The sequence below is a fragment of the Lepidochelys kempii genome, chromosome 2 (genome assembly GCF_965140265.1).
Source record: "Lepidochelys kempii isolate rLepKem1 chromosome 2, rLepKem1.hap2, whole genome shotgun sequence".
NCBI lineage: Eukaryota > Metazoa > Chordata > Testudines > Cheloniidae > Lepidochelys > Lepidochelys kempii.
Window position 1 is genome coordinate 116,623,778 of NC_133257.1, and position 24,902 is coordinate 116,648,679.

General features: G+C 44.4%; 1 protein-coding gene across 1 annotated transcript in view; it reads right to left on the reverse strand.

Annotated features, from left to right (window-relative positions):
• BMP6 (bone morphogenetic protein 6) overlaps positions 1-24,902 on the reverse strand; it is a 163,817-nt gene that overhangs the window by 9,103 nt on the left and 129,812 nt on the right. Inside the window, exons 3-4 of the mRNA XM_073332087.1 lie at positions 15,339-15,487; positions 13,468-13,665 (exon numbers count right to left, since the gene is read on the reverse strand). Of these exons, the coding sequence (XP_073188188.1) occupies positions 13,468-13,665; positions 15,339-15,487 (347 nt within the window). The remainder of the gene's footprint in view (positions 1-13,467; positions 13,666-15,338; positions 15,488-24,902) is intronic.

A 24,902-nucleotide genomic window follows, 5' to 3' on the forward strand; every position in this document is an offset into this window, starting at 1 on the left:
TCTCCACACTTGCTCTCTGGTCACCCAACGTAAAACTTTTAATAGCTAGCAATTCTCAAATCTATTGTCATTTAATAGTGGCAGTTTAAAGGCTGGATCAGGGGGTTGGAAGCTCTAGACCTATTGAGCGGGTCCTCTTGATAAGAGTACTGTGGATTGGTCCACCCCTCCTTTCTGGGAGCCCTGTAGCAAAAGCACAAGATGTGGAGTCATCAGATTGGGTTCTACTCCCAGCTATGCCTTAAGTTTGCTGTGTGACCTGGAGCAAATCACTCAACCTCTGTGCCCCAGTTCCCCATCTGTAAACTGAGGATTCCACCACTTACATAATCTTAGCATGTGGGGTGTTGTGAAGCTTGATGAATGGTTTGCAAAGTGCTCTGAGAGTTTATATGGAACACACAATTGAAATACACAGGAGTGATCTACTCCCCTCTTATGCCCCAGAGTCACACATTACCAATTGCAGGTGAGAAAGACAGGACCTCATAGGGTAGAGAGAGAGCCACAGGTTTGGATAATTTAGGAAACCTTTAGATAAGTATCTACACATTTGGATGGTTTGCTAAACAGGCCTCCATGCCAGAGTCTCGTCAAACCTTAAAACCCACGTAAGTTTGGGGCCCTGCTCTTGGGGGTTCATCTAGGCCCCCTTTGGGTTTAGTGAGTCTGCCCTTGTGGTTTAATAGTTAATGCCAGCTCAGTACTTCCAATGTGCTGTATTTTATCGCTTTGCAAGCTATTCTGTCTCAAACTGAAATTTATGAAGCAATTTGTCATTTAAAAATACCTTCCAAGACAGCACAGTTGAGCAGCAGAGTTGAGGTGGCTTGTTTGCACTGAATGCTCCCTTAGTTCAACCCTAGAGAAGCCAAACACAAAACCAACCTTCTGCGAGCACAGATGTCTCTTTTAAAGCTGGACACTGACATTTTTGTTGTTTAACAAGGAGGGAGTATATAGTCTAACCCTAATGATCTTCCTCCTACAAATACTTATGCACCAATCTTAGATTTCCTATAACTTCTCCCACGTTAAGTGCTGGCAGAGAATATATAAATATTTACCGAGGTTAATCCTTCTAAGAATACTCTGACTGCTCCCAAGGTGCCAGTTCACTGGATTCCACAGGATTATTAATTGCCACTATGCTTCTAAATGGCTTTGACAGAGGTCTCCGGGCCAGCCTCTTTCTCTCAATGTTTGACTTAGGTGATTTGCCTAGATAAAGCTGGTGTAAACTGATCATGCAGTTAATAATAACCACTTAACATGAAAGCCATCTGCTTGGGTGGGATAAGAAAAGATGACAGGTTTAAGTACACACGCACATACACACACACATCAGAAGCAGAGAGGAGGTAGGAGAAGTGCAAGCTGTTCTGACTGTGCAAGGCACTCCAGCTGTAAGGCAGCTTTCTCCATTGCATGGCTCTCTCTCTCACACACAGTCACCTCCAGTCTGACACATGGATGAATGTTATGCTAATGGAAGATTCTGGTGCGAGGCAATCATGTTATTCACAAGATGATACATCTGTGACATCCTGGAAATGTCCGGCCTTATTTGTTGCTTTTATTTAGTGCTGCACTAGGAATTAAGTACAAAATTCAGTTCTCAAACGTGCATGCATTTTTCCTCCCGAAAGTGAAAGGAGCCGTGCGGTTCAGGGGCACTGCACTGGAAATGTGATCCCTGAGGATCTAATGTTCCCCAGAGGGTACCTATCTCATGGATCCTCATAGCCTCTGTGCCTGAAACAGAGGAATGCCAAAAGGGGTGTCACATGGGTTAAATTCAAGGCAGGAACTATCAGCAATAGCCAGACAAATCTTGGCACACTCAAAATACTTATTCCTCACCCCCCACAATGCATCCTCTCTTCTGCAAAAGAATAGCACTTGGCCCCAAGCGTAAATTGATGGAGGATCTCATGTCAAAGCAAATACACATCCATGTACATTAGGACTTTCTCCGCATAAATTCAGTTCTGCTTTATAGGTCAGTCATAACATGTTTATAATACAGGGGAACTAACATTCCTGGGGTAAAAATACATACTTTTCTTATTCTGTTTAGGTTCTTATACTATACCCATCACCTGGGTGCCTGAGCACTGGGTACTGAATCCTGAACAACATATGAACATCAGAGAAAGCACATTAAGGCTCCAATCCTGTATTTGACAGCACAGGGACAGACTGCTGTGCCTGCATGGAGCCCCACTGATTTCAATAGGGCTCAGTGCCAACACAGCCGTGCATGTCATGAACTATCAGTTGCAGGACTGGGGCCTTGAGGAGTCAGAAGCAGGTGACAAAATCATTATGCACTCTGATTGAAACTGACAAGCCCCTTGCTAGTAGTGGGGGTAAGTACAGGAAAAGGTGCAGTCCACTATAAAGACAACAAACCAAACATGTTAAGACTGAGTTGTTGAACGTATCAACTTCACCAGGCCTGACAACTTCTCAGCTTCCTTTTTAAACAGAGATCAGAAGTTGCGGTAAGAGGGTGCAGGGAAGCAGAGAAATCAAAGGGGAGAATGAGAAGAGAATCACAAGAGGAAGACAGCAACCCCAAAGACAATACACTACCCTGAAAATGGACAAGAAGGAACAAGCCTAGTAACATGAACTCACCATTACGTCCAGATGTCACAGTGCTTTACAGTGGAGTATCCATAATGCTAGGAGATCTCAGGATAGCAGGAGAGCACAGGATGGAGAGGAAGCCTTGGCTCTGAAATCTCCTGAACTTTGGTCCATTTACACCATAATCTTTTCTTTAAGAATTTAGACCTAATTCAGCAAGGTGCTCAAAACACGTGCCTAACTTTAAGCAGGCGAGTCATTCTAGTGACTTCGGTGGGACTGATCATCTACTTACATCACTAAGGGTATGTCTATACTATGAAATTAGGTCGATATTACAGAAGTAGATTTTTAGAAATCGATTTTATACAGTCATTTGCGTATGTCCACACTAAGCGCATTAAGTCAGTGGGGTGCGTCCTCACTACCATGGCTAGCATTGACTTACGGAGCGGTGGACTGTGGGTAGCTATCCCACAGTTCCCACAGTCTCCGCTGCCCACTGGAATTCTGGGTTAAGCTCCCAATGCCTGATGGGGCAAAAACATTGTTGCGGGTGGTTTTGGGTACATGTCGTCAGTTGCCCCTCCCTCCGTGAAAGCAACGGCAGACAATCATTTCGTGCCTTTTTTCCATGCGGACGCCATACTGCTTTCAGCAGACGGTGTAGTCGGACTGCTAACCATCGTCATCCACTGCTTCCGCTGCAACTCTGCTCTGCTGCTATTGTCTCAATAGCGAATTTCTCCATGTTGTCTGTCATGGGCTCCTGGGTACGTGTGTTCTTCCTCAGGAAATGTGAGAAGTGCTAACCATTGTCCTCCACTGCTTCCGCTGCAACTCTGCTCTCCTGCTCTCATGAATCCACCTCACAGGTTCTCTCATCATTCTCTATAAATATCTATTCTCATGGCAACCGTCATCAGCCACCGCTTCCGCTGCAACTCTGCTCTCCTGCAGACACCATACCACAGCAAGCATGGAGCCCGCTAAGATCTCCGCGGCAGTTATGAGCATTGTAAACACCTCACGCATTGTCCTGCAGTATGTGCAGTACCAGAACCTGCAAAAGCAGGCGAGGAGGTGACGGCAGCGCGGTGATGAGAGTGATGAGGACATGGACACAGACTTCTCTCAAAGTACGGACCCTGGCAATTTGGCCATCCTGGTGGCAATGGGGCAGGCTCATGCCATGGAACGCCAATTCTGGGCCCGGGAAACAAGCACAGACTGGTGGGACCGCATAGTGTTGCGGGTCTGGGATGATTCCCACTGACTGCGAAACTTTCGCATGCACTTTCATGGAACTTTGTGACTTGCTTTCCCCTGCCCTGAAGCGCAAGAATACCAAGATGAAAGCAGCCCTCACAGTTCACAAGTGAGTGGCAATAGCCCTCTGGAAGCTTGCAACGCCAGACAGCTACCAGGTCAGTCAGGAATCAATTTGGAGTGAGCAAATCTACTGTGGGGGCTGCTGTGATCCAAGTAGCCAATGCAATCACTGAGCTGCTGCTATCAAGGGTAGTGACTCTGGGAAACATGCAGGTCATAGTGGATGGCTTTGCTGCAATGGGATTCCCTACCTGTGGTGGGGCGATAGACGGAACGCATATCCCTATCTTGGGACCAGACCACTTTGGCAGTCAGTATATAAACAGAAAGGGGTACTTTTCAAAGGTGCTGCAAGCACTGGTGGATCACAAGGGACGTTTCACCAACATCAATATGGGATGGCTGGGAAAGGTACATGACACTCGCATCTTCAGGAACTCTGGTCTGTTTGAACAGCTGTAGGAAGGGACTTACTTCCCAGACCAGAAAATAACCATTGGGGATGTTGAAATGCCTATAGTTATCCTTGGGCACTCAGCCCGCCTCTTAATGCCATGGCTCATGAAGCCATACACAGGCAGCCTGGACAGTGGTCAGGAGCTGTTCAACTATAGGCTGAGCAAGTGCAGAATGGTGGTAGAATGTGCATTTGGATGTTTAAAAGCACGCTGGTGTACTTTACTGACTAGGTTAGACCTCAGCGAAACCAATATTCCCATTGTTATTGCTGCTTGCTGTGTGCTCCACAATCTCTGTGAGAGTAAGGGGGAGACATTTATGGAGGGGTGGGAGGTTGAGGCAAATCGCCTGGCTGTTGATTACGTGCAGCCAAACACCAGGGCGATTAGAAGAGCACAGCAGGATGCACTGTGCATCAGAGAAGCTTTGAAAACCAGTTTCATGACTGGCCAGGCTACGGTGTGACAGTTCTGTTTGTTTCTCCTTGATGAAAACCCGCCCCCTTGGTTCATTCTACTTCCCTGTAAGCCAAGCACCCTCCCTGCTTCAATCACCACTTGCAGAGGCAATAAAGTCATTGTTGTTTCAAAATCATGCATTCTTTATTAATTCATCACACAAATAGGGGGATAACTGCCAAGGTAGCCTGGGACGGGTCTGGGTGAGGAGGCTATGGAGCTTGGGGAGGAGGACGGGCGGTTACACAGGGGCTGCAGCGGCGGTCTGTGTTCCTGCTGCCTTTCCTGCAGCTCCACCAGATGCCAGAGCATATCAGTTTGATCCCCCAGTAGCCTCAGCATTGCATCCTGCCTCCTCTCATCATGCTGCCACCACCTCTCCTCTTGCTCCCACAACCTCTCATCTTGCCCATCCCTCCTGTCCTCGTGTTCATTTTCTGCTTTCCTGAACTCTGCCATTGTTTGCTTCCATGTATTCTGCTGAGCTCTTTCAGTGTGGGAGGACTGCATGAGCTCAGAGAACATTTCATTGCGAGTGCGTTTTTTTTTTCCTTCTTATCTGCGCTCGCCTCTGGGACGGAGATGATAGGGGGAGCATTGAAACATTTGCAGCTGCGGGAGGAAAAAAAGGGAGAGTAGTATTTAAAAAGACACATTTTAGAGAACAATGGGTAGACTCTTTCACGGTGAACCAAGCTGTTAACATTACATAGCACATGTGCTTTTGGTACAAGGTCACATTTTGCATCTTATATTGTGGGCCTAATGGTTTGGTGTGAGAGATCACACATGCAGGGTCAGGCAACAGAATTCAGCTTGCAGGCAGCCATGGTAAACCACAGTCTTTCGGCTTCTTCAACCTTCATAACATGTGGGAATGATTTCAAACAGCAGTGCCCTCCTTTCCCATACCAAGAACCCATTGGGTTGGCCATTTAAAAGGAGGGGCTGCAGTTTTCAGGTTAACGTGCAGCACAAACCCAGCTAAACCCCCCACCCACCCAATTCTCTGGGATGATCGCTTCACCCTTCCTCCCACCGCGTGACTAGTATCAGGGAAGATCCCTGCCAGCCAAACACGAACAAACGTGAATGGGCCTCCCCCACCACCACGTGGCTAAAAAAGGGAATGATTTCTTTTCAGCCACAGGCAAACAGCCCAGCAGGAACGGCCATCTCTGAATGTCCCCTTAATAATGTCTCTGGAGGATTTCCACTACATCCCCAGACACGTTAACAGACTTTTCCAGTAGCTGTACTGGCCATGAATGCATCCCAAGTATTCAGGGCAAATTAATCATTAAACATGCTTGCTTTTAAACCATGTATTATATTTACAAAGATACACTCACCAGAGGTGTCTTCTCTGGTTTCATGGTCCGGGAACCCGCCTTGGGAGAGTTGGGAGGGTATTGGCTGCAGGGTGATAAACAGTTCCTGGCTGTCGGGGAGAAGGGTTTCTCCACTTGCCTGTTGTGTGCTATCCTCCTCCTCCTCGTCCCCAAAATCCTCATCCTCCCCCCTTGCAGGTGTTCACGGACAGGGGTGGGGTAGTGGTAGGGGCACCCCCTAGAATTGCATGCAGCCCATCATAGAAGCAGCAAGTCTGGGGCTCTGACCCGGAGCGGCCATTTGCCTCTTTAGTTTTTTGGTAGGCTTGCCTGAGCTCCTTAATTTTCACGCGGTACTGCTGCGGGTCCCTGTTATAGCCTCTGTCCATCATGCCCTTGGAGATTTTTTCAAATATTTTGGCATTTCATCTTTTGGAACGGAGTTCTGCCTCCACGGATTCTTCTCCCCATACAGCAATCAGATCCAGTACTTCCCGTTCGGTCCATCCTGGAGCTCTTTTGCGATTCTGGGACTGCATGGTCACTTGTGCTGATGACCGCTGCATGGTCACCTCTCCTGATGAGCTCACCACTCTGGCCAAACAGGAAATGAAATTCAAAAGTTCCTGTGCTTTTCCTGTCTACCTGGCTAGTGCATCTGAGTTGAAAGTGCTGTCCAGAGCAGACACAATGGAGCACTCTAGGATAGCTCCCGGAGGCCAATACTGTTGAATTGCATCCGCACTACCCCAAATTCGACTCAGCAATGTCGATTTCAACGCTAATACCCTTGTCGGGGAGGAGTATAGAAATAGATTTTAAGAGCCCTTTAAGTCGACAAAAATGGCTTCATCATGTGGATGGGTGCAGGTTTAAATCGATCTAACGCTGCAAAATTTGACCTAAACTCGTAGTGTAGACCAGGGCTAAGACTCCTCACCTGCTTAAAGTTAGACATGTAAGTAAGTGTTTGGTGAACCAGAGGCCTTAGTCTGGTGAACTAACTATTCTGTTCTCCTCACAAGCCTAATGAGGTTCAATACTCTCGAGAGCCACTAGAGTTTAACCGGCTAGGATGGTAACCCTCAAAGTTTGATATAGCACCTAGGGTAACAGCCAGGGCTACATTCTCCTTCAATACCCATGGGAATTCTCCCAGTCTCATTGTATGTCAGTACATGAGGAAAGTGCAGAGGCATGATTACAAAGATTTTTTTTTAAAACCATAGCTTTTAAACCTTTCACTATTAATCATGGACCAAACCATAAAGCACTCCCTGTTTAGTCATTAGATTCCATCATTTTAACACAGGCTATTAAATCAACCCTGGATTAGGGACAAATAGACTAACAGTAAAACACAGAGAATGCACCGGCTAATTTCTCTCTTTCTTTCTCAAATAAGCCAACCAACATCTCAGTTTTAATTTTCTCCTTTTTTTAAAAATCCACAAAAGTTCAACATTACCTTGTTGACTAGTAGTGTGCCAAACCCCAGGTTTTAAATTAAAGTTGGCTTTGAGCTAAAGTGCTCAAAAAAGCACTTGAAACCACAAAATGACTAGTTATTTTTTTCCTTTTGTCATTTTATAATCTGAGTGGTTATAGTCAGAAAAGTGATTATGTAAAAACATCCCCCTTTTGCCCAATATATCTGCTCCCTCTGGGGATTTGAATTGTATCTTCTGATTTAAAAGTAGTAAAAGCTTGTTTTTGTCAACCAGCTCTGCAGAGTTAATGGAAGTGAAAGTGGAGTCTTATTCTGCCTCAAATGTCATCAGCACAAAATATCAGCCAATTTCCAATTCTAGAATGAGACTCTGCACTTAACATTTTAAATGTGCTGTACAAACATTAACAGTCTTCACATCATCATTGAGAGGGAATGAAACACCGGGCTCTGTCTGAATATATTAATTATGCACTTTGTGCTAAATGGCTCAGCATACTGCTTTTAAAATCTGTATGAATAAGATGTGCTTACTTATGTTACTGGGAACAAATTGATCACAAGGATAACCTAGTGAACAAGCATGACACATACCTTTGCAAACAGTCACTGAGGAACTAAAGCTGGTCCCAATGGAGCTAAGTCCAATGATTATATCTGTGGGATTGGATGTGGCTTCTTAAAGGGGATACAGCCTTACAGCCCTGCATGGTGTGGAGCTAAAGCATAGCATGCAAACTAGTTATGATTATCAGGGCTGATGAAATACCAATATGTTAATGCATTCTTGAGTGAGTGACCCCAGAGAGAAAATTCTTGGATTCACACACACACACTCCCCCCTCCATCCCTCCAGAGCACTAACATCAGATGGGCTGGAGGCAGCTGGCTGAGAACGTTCTCACCTTCTGATATAAAGCTTTCATTGTACCTAATCTGTGTTCCTGTAAGTAAGCTTTCAGTCATGTTAGCTCAGCTTTTCACAGCAATTAGGCTTTGTTTAGGATTTATCTCATTATCTGTATAAACATTGCTTTTATTTAAGTAACTGGAATTGGCAGAGCACATTATTACATAGGGGATGCTTACAGTCTGGGGTGGGTGTGGGTTGCTCTATGAGAAGGAAACTGGCTTTTGACATTAAGGGAGGCAGAAGCATGAGTGCACAGGCAAGGGAATTGCAATGCCCTTCCTCAAACAATGCAGCTGCAAACCTATGGATTCCCCCACAGCCTACAGACGTCCCAATTCTCCTACCAGCCTGCAAAGAAAACACCTAGTCTATGAGGAAATCCCTGTCTGATTGTCTGAAGTGGAAGAATAGGGGAAAGAAGCCAATCAGAGCTCCTGCACATGCTGATAGATAGCCTAATTGTCATTAATAGTAATGATAATGGCTACAACCCTATTGCAGGTCACCTTTTAATAAGGGTGCACATGCTTTTAGGTTTCTAAAAGTTAATGTAGCATGTGGGTTCATCCAAGCAACTGGCCACAAGTTACTGGGCTCAATACAGGGTAACTGGCTAAAATGTAATGGCCTGTGATATTTAGGAGCAGATGAGCTAGTGGCCCCTTCTGGCCTTAAACTCCATTAATCTATGAATTACATTTTAAGCACAAATTCAAAACCCAGTCTAGCTGTTACAGCAGAACAGGGAGTATATGGACATTTCTAAATCACTATCGTGTGTGCATGGTTGTCTCCTAGGATCCCACTGACTGACATTAGTTACGTTTCAATAATATTCACGGTTTTTTATGAAGATAAATGGATCTGCTGTGAGTTTATTTTGGAGTACAGTAAAAAAAAGCTAAGGAGTTTACTGTGAAAGAAGGGGGCAGTATAAGCAAAATAATAAATCTCAGTTGCTCCAGAAATGTTACATTTTGATCAGGGAACAAAAGAGATGCTCAGTAATTTCACCAAAAATATATCCCAAAAAGGAAGGACTTTCAGCTTTATGATACGATGCAGAGCTGGTTGGAAAACAAAAGATATTTCCACAATTTTCATCCAAATTTTAGAATTTTCCAACCAGCTTCAATGAGACAGCAAATGCTTTTCTCTTAAGCCTGTTCTTCAACCATTCCTATGTGGCTTATGACTCATGCCAGTTAAGGGGTAGGCAAGACTGAATGTGTGTTCTATGATGTTCAAGCTAGACTTTTTTAAAATGAACAAAATACCATTAACTGATGGAAAGATGGGGATATATTGCAAAATTTAAAAAATAAAAAGTCAGCACTGGGGATAAGATGCCTGAGATCAAATTTAAATCTATCAGCTCTGCCTTTGTATCATTGAGCAGCTCTAACAAAAGTTTAAAAGGCACACTCCATCCCTCCATGCGTACCACTCATTTTCACACTGAGAAACCTAGCAGGATGTTGCCTTAAAGTCTAGCCTAACAATGTGATTCTTAGGGTAAAAACTGCACTATGCTACTGTGCTTTTTCTGAATCAAAGAAGAGAAGCCATCACCACTTCTTAGTCAGGCCTGGACTAAAAATGTGCACTACATGTAAATGTTAGTGTTTCAGTACTTAGAGATGTTTGTTAAATACCTGATATTTCATACCAACAGCATACTTCTAGGCAAATGTTACTCTGCAGCAGATCACTGGTCCAAAGGATCTGAGGTGAAATCGTGGCCTCATTGAAATCAATGGCACTAATTTAAACGAGGCCAGGATTTTACCCATGGACTTAGGAAGACTCTAGTAAAAGCAAATTTTACCAGTACCAGGTTTACCTTGGCGCCATGGTGCCAGGCCCAGGCTGCAAAGGGGCCTCAGCCCAGCCTGCTCTGCTTGGGCTGCAGTAAGGCCCTGCTAGCCGTTCTCAACCCCCAGCCCACTGCTCTCTGCTGCGGGAGCAGAAGCTTGGTTCGGCCGGCTCCTGGGGCTCCTGCTGCAGGGCAGGCTCCACCCGCACCCACCGGCAGCCAAGCTCCCCCATCCCTGCCTCTTCCCCAAAGTGCGCTGCATTCCCGCCCCTCCCCCTCCTAGCACTTCCTCTGCCGCCAAACAGCTGTTTGCCGGCACGAGGAAAGAGGAGGAGCGGGACTGCAGTGCACTCGGGGGAGGAGGTGGAGAAGAGGTGGGGGCAGGGCCTTGGGGAAGAGGGTAGAATTGGGGCAGGGTGGAGCTAAGGCAGGGCCCCCGCACTCCCCTACACATACCCCCTCCAGCCCCCTGCCGTGAGCTGCTCAGGGCAGGGGCTGGGAGCACCCCCATGACCCCAGCTCACACCCCCAGCCTCCTGCCCTGACTTCTGCACCCCCTTCACACACTCCCATGACCCCAGCCCTGACTCCTGCACCCCCACACATACCCAGCCCCCCCACACTCACACGCTGACTCCTGCATCCCCCCCATAACACCCTCCACACCTTGAGCACCAAAAGGGAGCTCCTACACCCCCCAACACACACATTTCCACCTGCACCCCTCGCACCAAACAGGAGCTGCCCCAGGTAAGCACTCCACACCCAACCTCCTGCCCCAGTCCTGACCCCCTTCCTGCATCCTAACTCCCGGCCAGACCCTGCACCCCAACCCCCAGCCCTGACTCCTGTACCCCCTCACAGCCCCCCAGCCACCTGACCTCCCTGACTCCTGCACCCTCCTCACACACTCCCAGTCCTGACTCCTAAACCCCCTCACACACTCCCAGTCCTGACTCCTAAACCCCCTCACACACTCCCAGCCCCCTGCCCTCTCTGACTCCTGTACCCCCTCACACACACACAGCCCTGACTCCTGCACTCCCTCACACCTCCCCAGCCACCTGACCTCCCTTACTCCTGCACCCCCCTCACACACTCCCAGCCCTGACTCCTGTAGCCCCCTCACATGCCCCCAGTCCCCTACCCTCCCTGACTCCTGCACATCCCCACCTGCACCCCCCACACCAAATGGGAGCTGCCCCAGGTAAGCGCTCCTCACCCCAACCTCGTGCCCCAACCCTGAGCCCCCTCCCTTACCCTAACTCCTGGCCAGACCCTGCACCCCAACCTACTCCTGCACCCTAACTCTCTCCCAGACCCTGCACCCCCAGCCCTGAGCCCCCTCCCGCACCCTAAGTCCTGGCCAGACCCTGCACCCCAATGTTTTTTTACATTATTTTTATAAAGCGCTCTTATCCAAAGTGCTTTACAACAGTTCGCTAACAGTACAAACAATATTTGGAAAGATCATTAAGTGGTCCACTGAGACCCCCAGCAATTTTCAAGTGGTCTGTGGAAACATCAGTTAGACTACAAGAACAATCAAGGTACCTCACTTTATTTTCATTTACTTGCTATAACTTATAGGAGGAGGATAAAGAAAAAAAGAATGAAAAACAGGGGCAGGGGAGGAGATAAGAGAGAATGTTCTTTTTCTTGGCTGGGTCCCAAGGAAGGGCCCCAAAAATGAAACTGAGCACAGGCCCCACTAACTCTAAATCCACCACTGGGGCTGACTCCTCCCCCACAGCTCCCCATGCTGCAGCCAGGGGCTGACCCCCCCACTCCCTGAGCTCCGCATGCCACTGCCAGGACAGGGGCTGACCCCTCCTTCGCCCCAGCTTCCCATACCACTGCCAGGAGCTGGGGCTGACACCCTCCCCACACTGCTGCCAGGGGCTGGGGGTGGCACCTAACCTCCCCAAGCTCAATTCTGGTTGTGGCTAACCCCCCCCAAGCCCTGCTGCCTGACACCTCGCCTCACCACCACCCCCACCACACATGTTCCTCCACGCCAGGGCGGCGCACCAGATTTTTTTGGTAAACTGGGCATTTGTTCATTTGCTCTTGCCAACTGGTCAGTCGGCAAGAGCAAACGGGATAAATGCCCGTTTTTGTCAAAAAAGTCAGGATGACCAGGACAGAGCTTAAAAAAACTGTCCCGGCCAAACGGGGATGTATGGTCACCCTGTCTCCAGGCAAGTGGGTCCTGAGGGAGTCCGGCCAGGGTGGGGGCAGACCCTGGCTAATCGTGCCACTCCCGAGAGGCTGGAGTGATTCCCCACCCTGGCACTGGACCGGCCCCTGGCCACACTGCCAGCTCAGCCTGGCAGACGCCGTCACCTTCCAGCAGGGCCAGTGAGTATGGCCAGGGGGCAGAGTGTAAGGGAGTGGAGGTGTGTGTGTGGGGGGCTCTTGGAAGGCAGTGGGGGAGGTCTATGTGTTGGGATGCTGGCTAGTGGGGGGTCTGAGTGGAGTGCTATGTAGTTGTGGTGGTGGACTGTGGGGAAGTGCATTGGGCAGTAGTGGTGCGGCTGTGTGGGGAGGTGCTGGGCAGGGGTGGTGGTGTGCAGACCGCCATGCATTTATGGTGGAGGGGGTGTGTGTAGGGGCTGCTGGGCATAGCAGTTCCAGGGGATGCTGGGCATAGGGATTTGGGGGTGGGGGGTGGCATGGCATGGGCCCACCCCCGAGGGGAAGGGGCATGCTGACAGCACAGGGCTGGGCAGGCCAACGTGCGTCTAGCAACTGACAGTTTGCATACAGTGCCCTTGCTCTGGGCTGGGTGGAGCGGGGCCGATCCTGCCATGCTATGCCACATTGCCCCTAGCTGGCCCCTTGCTCTGGGGACTGACCTCTCTACACCATGCTCCTTTGCTCCCAGGGGGGCCCACAAATATGTTTGGTGCCGGGTTCACAACAGGTTAATCCGGCCCTGAATGTTACATGAACATTCCCCTCTCAGGCCCTTGTAAATGTAGTGTGCTCCTCTGTGCTTATTTTATTTTGTCCATGCTCTTTTTGTGCTTTTTCACATATCAAAGCAAATGAAAGATCTTAGAAGAGAAAAGATGTCTGATCTCCAGAGAAAATAGATGTTGCAAAATTACCTGTAATACTAGATACCCTGGAAACATCTTGAGCCTGAGTGGAGCGGTTTCGATTCTGCTGCCTGCGCCTGCTTGTGGCTGACCTAGTGGTCCGAACATGAACCTCACTCACTTTGAAAAAGGCCACCATGAAAGGCTGCTTGTCATAAGGGCCATTTCGGCCTATCAGGCCTGCTGCTCTAGGGTTTATATTGAGACCTTCAAATGGAACAAAAATAAATAAATAAATAAAAAGGTGGGTTAAAAAATCAACACAGTCTTGAATAGTTTTTGCTAGCAACACACACACAGCTGCTCTCCCACAAGTAGCATTCCCTTTCCCCTTCTTTTCTGTTCTCTCTCCTCCTTTACCCCCTCCACCATAGACTGTTGTCTTCTTCATGATGTTCTCTAACTTGGACTGTGAGCTCTTCAGAGCAGGGAATTTTTGAATTCTTATAGCATCTCTAATGCTATGTATACACATTGGTATATTACACATATATAATTAAATGCCTAAATCTGTTGTAAAATTAGTGATGCCACTTCTGAGCCACCAAGAATAGAGACATTAGGGGAAAAACCCGGGGAAATTTTGAGGGAAAAGAGGCTGGATACCTTTCCCATAAAGAGCTTAGAGTTGGGGAATAGAGTCATATCAGTAGCTCATACAGATAGGTGGACACTAGCATCCCACATTTCTTTTGGCAAAACAGACACTGGACAGTCTCTGATCTCTTGCTTGAGTTTTATGGAGGAACTCCAAACAGGATGAAGAAAATGGAAAAAAGTGGAAGGCAGACACAATTCCACACCACTCCATGTTGTCCTTCCCTTCTTACATTCTCCTTTGTCTCCTCCTTCCCCATCTTCCATCCTTTTCTTCCACCTTCCCACCACCAACCTCCCTTTTTCCATCTTTCAAAGTTGCCATGGATTGTAAATGTTACTGTTTCTTCTGCAGTTCTCAGTCCCACAGTCTGCAAAGCCATTCTCACACGTGGAATCTGATAAATTGCATCTCAGGGTTAGAGTACGACACTGGGAGACAAACTCATGGGTTTTATCCCCAGTTGTGCTACTGACACTCCATGTCATGCTGGACAAGCTGCATCTGTGCATCAGTTTCTCCGTCTGTAAATTGATTATCATAATACTTCCCTACCCCACAGCACTACTGCAAGGCTTAATTAGGATTTGTAATGTGGATCACAATCCTTCGTGCTTTTCATTCATGTTAGTGAAAATTCTGCTGCTGCTTCTTTCTGGAGGCAATGCTTTTATCAGCAACTGATAGATTGAAGGCAGTGGGTGAAACCCTGGCTTCATTGGAGTCAATGGTAGATGTGCTTTACCCTCTGATGTTTTTAGGGACAGCTCAGTAGTAGGAGGGATTCTGGGGTAGCAGAAACAACAATTGCAGCAAATCTAGCATCAGTTTTAAAGCCATTGTACATCTTAAATGTGGACCTCTTTTTAAAAAAAGTTACACTGGAAAATGTTTCCATGAATTGAAAAAATAAAAAAATAAAACTTATTTGGCTGGATTTTCAGAGGCGTGGAGGTCAATGGGAGCATCAGAAATGTAGAGCATCTGCAAGCCAGGCCACTTGTGGCGTTCCTATGAGCTATCCATGACAGGATCTACATATGGAATACATACAACAGGCAGAACGGGGTACTCAAAGTATTTTAGAGAGATACATAGAAGGCCATCAGACAGACAGTAAGTAGCCTTCCATCTGTGCGCTTGAATGCATTGCCTAGTCTATCACATAACAATTGTACGCTTGGATACATTACCCAGACCATCACATTAGGGCTGATGCTATAAACAATTAACAAAGACAATCACCTGCCAGATGAATCAACTAAGGTGGTCTGTAACCTACCATCCCTGGTCACCACACTCAGCTGGAGTCCCATGTTATGCTGAGGGTTCATCACCCACATGTTACTGGTGGCAGTGATGTCAAACTCCAGCCAGCCTTCTTCTGAGGCCCACACTGCTCTGGTATCCAGCAAAAACAGATCAGAATCTCTGCAAAAGAAAACAGGAACATAGTCAGGCGGGGGTTCCAGTATTCCCCATGTGCTTCCACTATCACAGTAGTGGGAAGAGTCAAAATTAAAATATTACTCATTTGTTACTTTAATTTCACCATGAAAAGGCATGTGCTTCTGCACATATAGTTCAAAATGTTACAAAAATGTAGCTGTTTTCTAGGCTTGTGGAACCCACACCAGCTACAGAAATGCTAATACTTAGGACTGTATGTTGGTAACTGGATTTTAAGCCTTACCTCAGTGAGGCCTGGGTGTAAATATAGTCTAGAGTGTACAGTGGCCAAAAGTTATTACCATGTCTCTCTGTTTCCTAATATGTATCCCAATTTATGTAAAGGGCTACAATTCTTATGTGTGATGAGCCAATATTGCAACATTAATAGGGGTCTCTGACACCAATCCTATCACTATTTCTTTTGCAAAAACACATTACGATTAATAAGAACGTACGGAAAATGAGAAAACAGGTTACCTGTTCCTTTTCTCCCATCAAAGATTAATTACAGAAAAAGTTTTGTTTGAGTTACATTTTATTTTTGGCCAAATGCTATGTCATATTGCCCAGTAGTTTGGTTTACATGAGATCACACATGGAAAAATAAGTGCGTCAGTATATTAGGGCTCTTAGTGCAGCTCCTTTTTATAGTGGAAAGGCTTTGCTCCTCTCTCAGCTAGTGACCACATTCTGTGGTTGACTCAGCAGCCTTTCCCACAGGAGTCTTTGCATCCTCCCTTCCAATGGGAAAAGTGTTTCAGGGGAAATTCTGTGACCTTCACCTCCAGGAGCAGCAAGTGGTGGGGCTGGTTAGCTGCTGTATGCTTTGGAAAAACTCTCTGATTGCAAGAGTTGGGCTTCACCAGGCATGCTGTGTACCTTGGAGCACCACTACTATTGAGGGATTAACTGCTGAATCAGCCCAGAGTCTTGTAATACATCTTCCAGATTGCTCCCTGGCACCCTCTGAAGTGGGCTACACATGTGCAAGAGAGTCCTCTTAGTCCGTGTGCTGTCTTTCCTCTGAACTTCCCTCCTCAATCTGCTTCCTGTAAACCATCTCTGCCCTCTTCCACCCTAACATACTTCAGCCTGCCTTCCTCTAATCCCCAAACCCTAAATAACTGACACATTACCTCCACCCAAAACAAATGTGTTTGGTCACAAAACTCAGAACCATGTATGGAGAAAACCTACACTTTCACAAACACTCATAAAGTATCAAATTAACAAAGAGTATGAACAGATCAAGTTGAAATTCAGGGCCTGATTCACCACTATCTTGCATTTTAGAAAACCTTTCACATGTGTGTGGAGTGAGTGAAAAGTGGTGTAAAATGCGACCAAATCAAAATTCTCCACTTTACACCAATGCTTGCTTTTTACACCCACTTTGCACAGGTATGAATGGCCACATACGATGAAAAAAACACTAGAAAAATCATGCTTTTCAATTCAACTATTGTTCACAAATAGGTTTACAGACTATTCAATAGACCTGCGTCAATTTTTTAAATTGTGAAAAAAAAATTCCTCTAAAAATTCTCACCATTTTCCAACCAGCACCACTATTCCACTAGCTTTTCTCCTTGGTACAGATTTATGAAGCCAGCTATTGAAGTATTATTCCACAGATGTTATAGGTGACGCTAGCAGAAGCACCTATAGTTAAGGTAGCCTGATACCTACCACTATAAGGCCTGTTTTCAGCTGTTGTAACTTTATCAGAATAACTACTTGTGCTGAGATTTTAATTTTCAGGAAAACAAAAATGGCTTAGCTGTTTCCAGGAACAAAATTAGGAGACAATGTTTTCCTCACATTAAAAAAATGTTTGCAGTCATTTCATAGAGAAGCCCTAGCACTCCCTGTTTTGGAGCAAGGGATTTGAAATTTGACAGAAGCCTGCTATAAGTAGGGATGTGCCTTTTGCTATCCCAGTGAAAATTTACCAAAATTTGTTCATGCTCAGTAAAGACTCAGAGTTCAGCAGCTAAATTCTCTGAAGATTCCATCTGCACCGAGAATGCTCCATCCCCACATAACTCCTACATGGCAATCTGACCGTTTGTATGCCATCCCCGCAGAGCAACAGAGCATGCACCATCATATGGTTACATGGCAGAGCAGAACTTTCCCTGCAATTGCTCCTCCTGCCAGCTGAAGGCCACTGCAGCTCCAGGTCCCAAAACTACAAGCAGCCTCTCCTGTGCTTTCAGGCTCCTCTGCTGGCATTCAGGCAGCATGGAGAAGAAAGTCTAAGTGAAATGCAGAAGGGTGAGGAGTGAGACAGACTGAGAAAGGGACAAGCTGGAGTGGTCAGGCTTGGGAAGGATGGGAACAGAAAGGGGTTTGTAACAACTACAGCACACTCCCCTCCAGAAACCAGTATTAAGCCCAGGATTCCCAAGTCTCAACATTCCTCTGCTGTCTGAAAATATCCGTGAAACCCACTGGCACAATATGCATCTGTCTAATCCTCCTCCTGTGGTCACAGACCCCCGCAGAGGATAATAACCTACTACTATTACCAATTATTCTGTTAGCTCAAATGGCAGAGGTCTGTGTTGCAATTCTAAAGGTTCTAACCCTACTGATAGCTCGTGGGGTGAGGCGGGATAAATATGGTTCTCCAGGAGTAATTTTCTAAATTTTTGCAAAAGCAAACTGAAAAACTTCACCAATGTTAAGATCATACAATCAAGCACTTGAAACTTAAGAAATGACAAAAATAAGGTTGGCTGCGCAGTCTTAATGTTGTCCCCATCTGTGTATGCATGATGATTGCTCAGGAATTAATCAGGGTTGTGTAGCTAACAAGGCTGTTGCCCGTAAACTCCCTGCCTCATTTACTGAAGAAGTTGGAAGGTGTGCAGTGAATGAGGCAAGGGATTGCAGGAAGAGAAAGGAAGCTCTGATGGTTAAGGCAGCTGAAAGCTACCCTGGGGAACAGGATTCTATCCCTACCTCTGCCTCAGAATAGTCACTGAAGCCAAATTTTTCACAGGTGGTCACTAAATATGTTTTCCTCATTTCTTGGGTGCCCAACTTGAAACACCTGTGGCCAGATTTGTGGAAGAGCTGAAAACTCACAGCTGCATTAGAAATCAATTGAGCCCAGTTCTGAACCTATGAAGTGCTGTAAAATGCTAAATATTCAGAAAAGTTAGGCCCTTAACCATCTCGAATTGGGCACCCAAAATTAGTGGACATGTTTTACTTTAATCTGTCTGTGCCTCAGTTCCTCAATTGTAAAATGGGGGTAGCGAAGATTGATTAAGGTTTGTGAAACACTCAGATTCTATGGTGTTCCTCATGATAAAAAAAGCCCATGAGAAATATTAATTCAGTCTTCAGAGCAGGGTTGAATAGTGTGCCATGAGTAAGGCCTGGCGCCACACATTGAACAATGAGGATAAACAAAATATTTACTAGCTAGCCTTCAGTGAGCACCATTCATCCTGCGCAGTGAATGAGGTAGCGGTCCTGTGGAAAAAAATAGTTTGTGACTATATTATTAAAAACGGTATCATACTTTTTTCATATAGGAGCAGCAGAAAGGTAGGAATGGATAAGGGACATGGACCAGGTAGAGAAGACTGGAGGGGAGCGAAAGAGAAAGAATGTTAGTGGAAGAGTCAGAAATGGGGTGGTCTGAGCAAGCTACCTAGGACCTGACAGGAAAGAATGTCTACAGCATAGACTCAAGACAGACAGAATCTGATGCTATCACTGATTTACGCACAAACTTCTCTTCATTTCAAGGATACTACGTAGCCTCCTACATATGTAGAGAAGAGAGGACTTTTGCATTCAGTATATAGAAGTGAAGTTCCAACACCATAATGAACCATTGCTTAACACTTAGTTAAACTGTCCCTGGTATTTTATATCCACAGACAGTTCTCTTTTTCTGCATTTACACTGTGCTCATCATCACTGTGATATCTGAGAACCTAATCAAGATTTTAATCATACTTAATACTCAAACTCCTGCAAGTAGTTAATTCAGTAATGTTTGTGCAGCACATTAAACACTGTATAAGTGATAGGTTTGTATTATTATGGGGAAGTAAATAAATGGGGGGAACTGAGGTAGTGAAGTGAAGTGATTTTTTCCCAAGACTACATACAAGCCGACTGGAGAGATGAGAGTCAGGAATTCCTCACTCAGTTAGGAGCTCGTTCCTCTAGACCTCATTTTATGGGTCTGACTCAAAACCCACTGAAGTAAATGGGAGTGTTTCCATAGCCTCCAACTGACTTTGGATAAGGCCCTGAAATCAAAGGTCAAGACAACAATTGCAAGTGGCTGAAAGAATCTCACAGTCTAAGGGAGAAGTATGATTTGTCTGTGTGAATCATAAATTCTGCCCTAACTCCAGTACTCTGGAAAAGGATCCATTTATAAATATCCAGATATAAATATCAACTATAGCTACTATTCTTAACACCAGCATCCTGGCCATGTAGTCAGGGCATTTATGGGAGGAATAGTTTGCATCTAATTATGGTGTTTTCCCCTGTAATTAAATATTTCTTTAGCTAAAATCTCAATAAACCTTTCAACAAAATGTCTGTGGGTGTTAATTCATTTTAATTATTTAACTAAACACTAATTAGCTTATATTTTAGTCAAGTGGTTAATTTTTGTTACTATAATTAGTGAAATCGCCAGATTACAATAATTTCTCTCTGTCCTGAGTACACATTATAACATGGAATTTTGCCACAGGAAAAACACCAGTGCTATAAAAAGCTAAATTTTACAACATATATATTGGAAAAAGGTTTTCTATTTTCCCAACAGTCTTCTTTCTCCCTCTACCCCCTCCCCCAAACTAGGCAGAAGTTTTCCCAAGAAAGCAGTGAGAATAAACAGAGCTCTCACTTTCAAACGACTAAGTTAACGGCCTCTTATTTTAATTACGGATGAGGAACAACATTTTTGGCTCAGCTTCAAAGCTCCCAATTACCCAGGTGTTTAAGGGATTGTTACGCATTGACAGCCATTTACTGAGGCATTAGTTACTATAAGTCCCTAAAACTTTCTTCAGCTGAACATTTTTGTTTACTTTTCTTCAAAGACAAGTTGACATAATAGTCTAGACTGCATAACGTCAACCTCAAAGGAGATTTTTGCACAGAAATGTGAGGGGGTTTTACTGCTTTATTTTTTAAAAATTTAATATCCTTTCTTAATACTTTTTTGTATATCACACTCAATCTATAGTTTGCACTACTTCAGATCTCCAGAAAAATTATTCTGGGTGTGATGCTGCTGATTCTGGGTGTGATGCTGCTGATCAAGACCTTTTCTTCTGAACAACCAACACGAATAGAGTGAAAAATTGTACCCACCATAAAATGTAGTCTTACAGAGTTAAGATTTTGAAGGTATAGCCTAGCCCAACTGTAAATCAAATTCTTTCCGTATGTTATTTTTAGAGTTGCCTAGAAAAAAGATTTTGCTGACATGCAGGACATACTGTATAAATTGTGTGTAGAACATGATACATGCAAAGTTATAACATGGAATATTAACAACATTGCAATTTTAAAGCACTTTTATTCAACAGATCACAAGGAACCTCACAAAAGTTAGGAAATTGGAACTGGATCCTGCAAAGAGCTCAATGCAAGGGAACCCCTGTGCCTGTAAGAAACTAAAAGAAAGTCAACGGGCTCCATGTGGGTGTAGGTTCTCTCCACATGGAACTCTTTGCAGGACCAGGTCCTTAACCCTTATAACCCTGATAGGTAAGTATTATAGTATTATTTCCATTTTACAAATGGTTAAACTGTGAAAAAATATTGCCCAAGCTCACATAAGCAGAGTCTGTCTCTCCGGACTCCCAGTCCAGTGCTTTAATCACAAGACCAATATACTCTAAATAGACCATATCGCATCTCAGAATTCAGTTGATTTTGCACCAACAGGGCTTTTCTTTGTCCTTAAAAAAGAGCGGGGTTGGGAGGGAGCTAAAGAAGTTTCCTTCAGATTTTGGAGGGAAAGATAATTAGCTACAGGACTGAACATTTATCTGCTAAATTCACCCCAGAACAATTTTGACTTTTAAACCACTTTAAACACACACTCACACCCACCCACCCTCCCCTTCCACTCAGGAGTAAATATATGCACACTATATACAAATCTGACCTTAGCTTGAGACAGATTGACGTTAGCTTTGCCATTTGTTTTGAACAAGCCAATTCCAATCCAGTTGGGGACAGTTATTTTCTAAACTATAAACACTGCTTGCAAATCAATTTTCCCTTTAGATTAGAAACTCAGACAGCATTTGTATAAATATCCTGTTGCAAAGAGAAAGACTTTACTACCACTAACTGACAGCTAAAAATAATGAGAGTTTTAACCCTTAACGGAATGATGTTCTGTTGCAGAAGAACACACTATATAAATGGGAGAAATGAAGGACATACCCCACCCCGATTTTATCATGTGGGAGGAATCTTTCTACGCACATCAAGTTACCATATTTCATTCTTGATATGAATGAAATTGTTTAATAAATGTTGACCATTAAAGCACCATATCCTTCTTTTGATCTTCAGCTTAAGCCATTGCTTCATTTTTTTTTAAATAGATTAGCTGTTTGGACAGTGTAGGAGGATTCTGAGGTCTGTACTAACAGGATATTTACACTTGAAAACATAATAATCATCCCAACCAAGGGTTGACATCTTTGATCAACCACAAACCCCCTCAGTGCTCCCACTCCTGACCCAACACCTCGCCAAGAGAAAGCAAGAACGTTTCTGAGCAAAAAATATACATAATGGTGTGTTTCTAGAAATAAATCTGTTTCTTCCCTTCACTTTTCATGTCTCTCTTAAATGAGTAACCCACTTCCAAATAGCATTGGAACTCAAATTCCCTCTTCTGCTTCCACAAACTCAGCATTCTATATATATTTGGAACACAAATGTAAATAGGGTTGAATTCCTCTCTGTTCTGCCTCAGCATCATAAAAGGCTGCATTACTACAGTCTGCCGTATTTTATGAAGGAGAATGTCTCCCCTATTTATAATGAAGCTGGTCACAAGCACTTGAAAGTCAGTGAGACTTGTAACCTCTACATTCTTTTGGTGCTTTTGACAATCTCTCTTATTTTGTGTATTTAAAAAATGTACACGCTGGTGCTGAAATAACCCAGGGACAGAGAATAACCTCTCAGAATATGTCTGCACTCCAATCACAGGATGTAATTGTAGCTTAAGTAGACATACCTGAGCTAGCTTTAATCTAGCTAGCTTGGGTGGCAGAGCTGTGAAGCCTTAGCACAATGGACTTCAGAGCAGGCTAACCACTGAAGTCCTGAGGATTCTGGGCAGGCTTGTACAGACAGCACGGAAGCCCATGCTGATGACGCTTCAATGCTACTGATAGCTGAGCTAGCTAGAATCTAGATTATAGCTAGCTCAGGTATGTCTACATGAGCTGCAGTCACATACTATGATTGCAGCATAGACATAACCTCAGTCTTTGAAAACTTAAAGGCTGAAAAGAAGCAGAAGCTGATAGATGCATTGTTTTATAAAATGTTTCATTTCCACCTCCTAACCTCAGACTAGCCCACAATTTGTTTCAAACTTTTAGACTGCTACATTCAAAATAAGTCCAAAGATACTTCAAATCTGTTTTACAAGACTGTTTTTTACACAATCACAAAATCTGTATAACTGTTCAAAGGGGATGCTTAAGGTAGGTCAAATTTCTGGCCAAACTTAAGTTTCATTAATCTTTCCTCAATGTTCTGCTGAAGACATCAGTGGTTTTTGAAATGAAAAAAATTAGTCTGTAACAATGATTTGATTTAAATCAGAAATTCAACAACTAAGCACTGTTTTTAACCATACAAAGGACAGGAAGGGGAACCACCACATTGCTGACACTATTGAGTCAGTATTAAAATGTTTTCTTTTTAAAAAAGAAAATATGCTTCGATCATACTGCCCTGAATGACTGCCTCAATGTCTCCAGGTGCCATGAGTATCATTTTTACTTTTTGATTGCTTTAAATAAAGACAATGTGAAATCGTTCCATAATGATTTTATGTTATTTTAAGAACTGATATGATAATTCACTTCCTTTTTGTTGCTTTCTCAGTACATGCCGAAATACAGAATTATAGAGCATTCATCTATGAGAATTTCAGTGCAAGGTATATATATTGTAACATCTGTAAGCTTGTCTTCAGCCTTCTCTACAATGGCAAAAATAGGACCCATTATTCAATACCAGTACAGTTCCATCAATAGTAAACAACAGAGTACAGAGTACAGACAGGGCTCAAGAGTAGGGTATTTCTGTTTTTTTTAAACCCCTATGTCATCTAACTCCACTCGGGAAGGGTTATTAGCACTGCCGTAAGGTCCTAATAAGCGAAACCTCTATGAAGTCAGTCAGTGGGGTGGTTTTTTTTCTCCTTAAGAAGAGCTGAATAAGAGTTTTTATTACATGCTTCTGAACCAATGGACACCTTCCCCTTCCCTGCCCCCTACCCCCACCCCACAGCATCCAGTGGCTTATTCTTTTCCCTGGTAACTTCAGGGACACCTTTTTGGAGTGATGCACTTATTTTTGTCCCCTTCCCAGGTCTCTTCCCTGCAGTTTCCCCTTTTCTGTTTCTTGAGACACTCAATATTCTAATCTGTTTCATTCATTAATGGAGGCTTCATCTCCCCAAATTCATGTATTCATGGATTCTCCCTCCCGGTACAGTCATGATTTTTCTTGCTCAAAGACACACAGAGCTTTTCACATTTCAGTGACTTGTTCAAATCCAACGCAGATCAGTAATCACCAAGAATTATCATTGTGACGTTGTACCCCATAATGCTTTCCAGAAATATGTTTATGCGTGTAAATATGACATGACTGGAATATGTTTTATGCTAGATATGCCATGTAACATATTTCTGCAAAGGTTATGATCTACTGGATATATTCATCCTATTTACATGCATGTATCATTTTTGTATTCAAAGTTATGAGTATTGGCTATGTACTTGTTTGATTTTAGGTAGCTTCAGTGAAGAAGTTGGTCAGCTTCTTGAGAAAAGACTATTCTCAGTAACGACAGGTTTCAGAGTAACAGCCGTGTTAGTTTGTATTCGCAAAAAGAAAAGGAGTACTTGTGGCACCTTAGAGACTAACCAATTTATTAGAGCATAAGCTTTCGTGAGCTACAGCTCACTTCATCAGATGCATATCATGGAAACTGCAGCAGACTTTATATATACACAGAGAATATGAAACAATACCTCCTCCCACCCCACTGTCCTGCTGGTAATAGCTTATCTAAAGTGATCATCAGGTGAGCCATTTTCAGCACAAATCCAGGTTTTCTCACCCTCCACCCCCC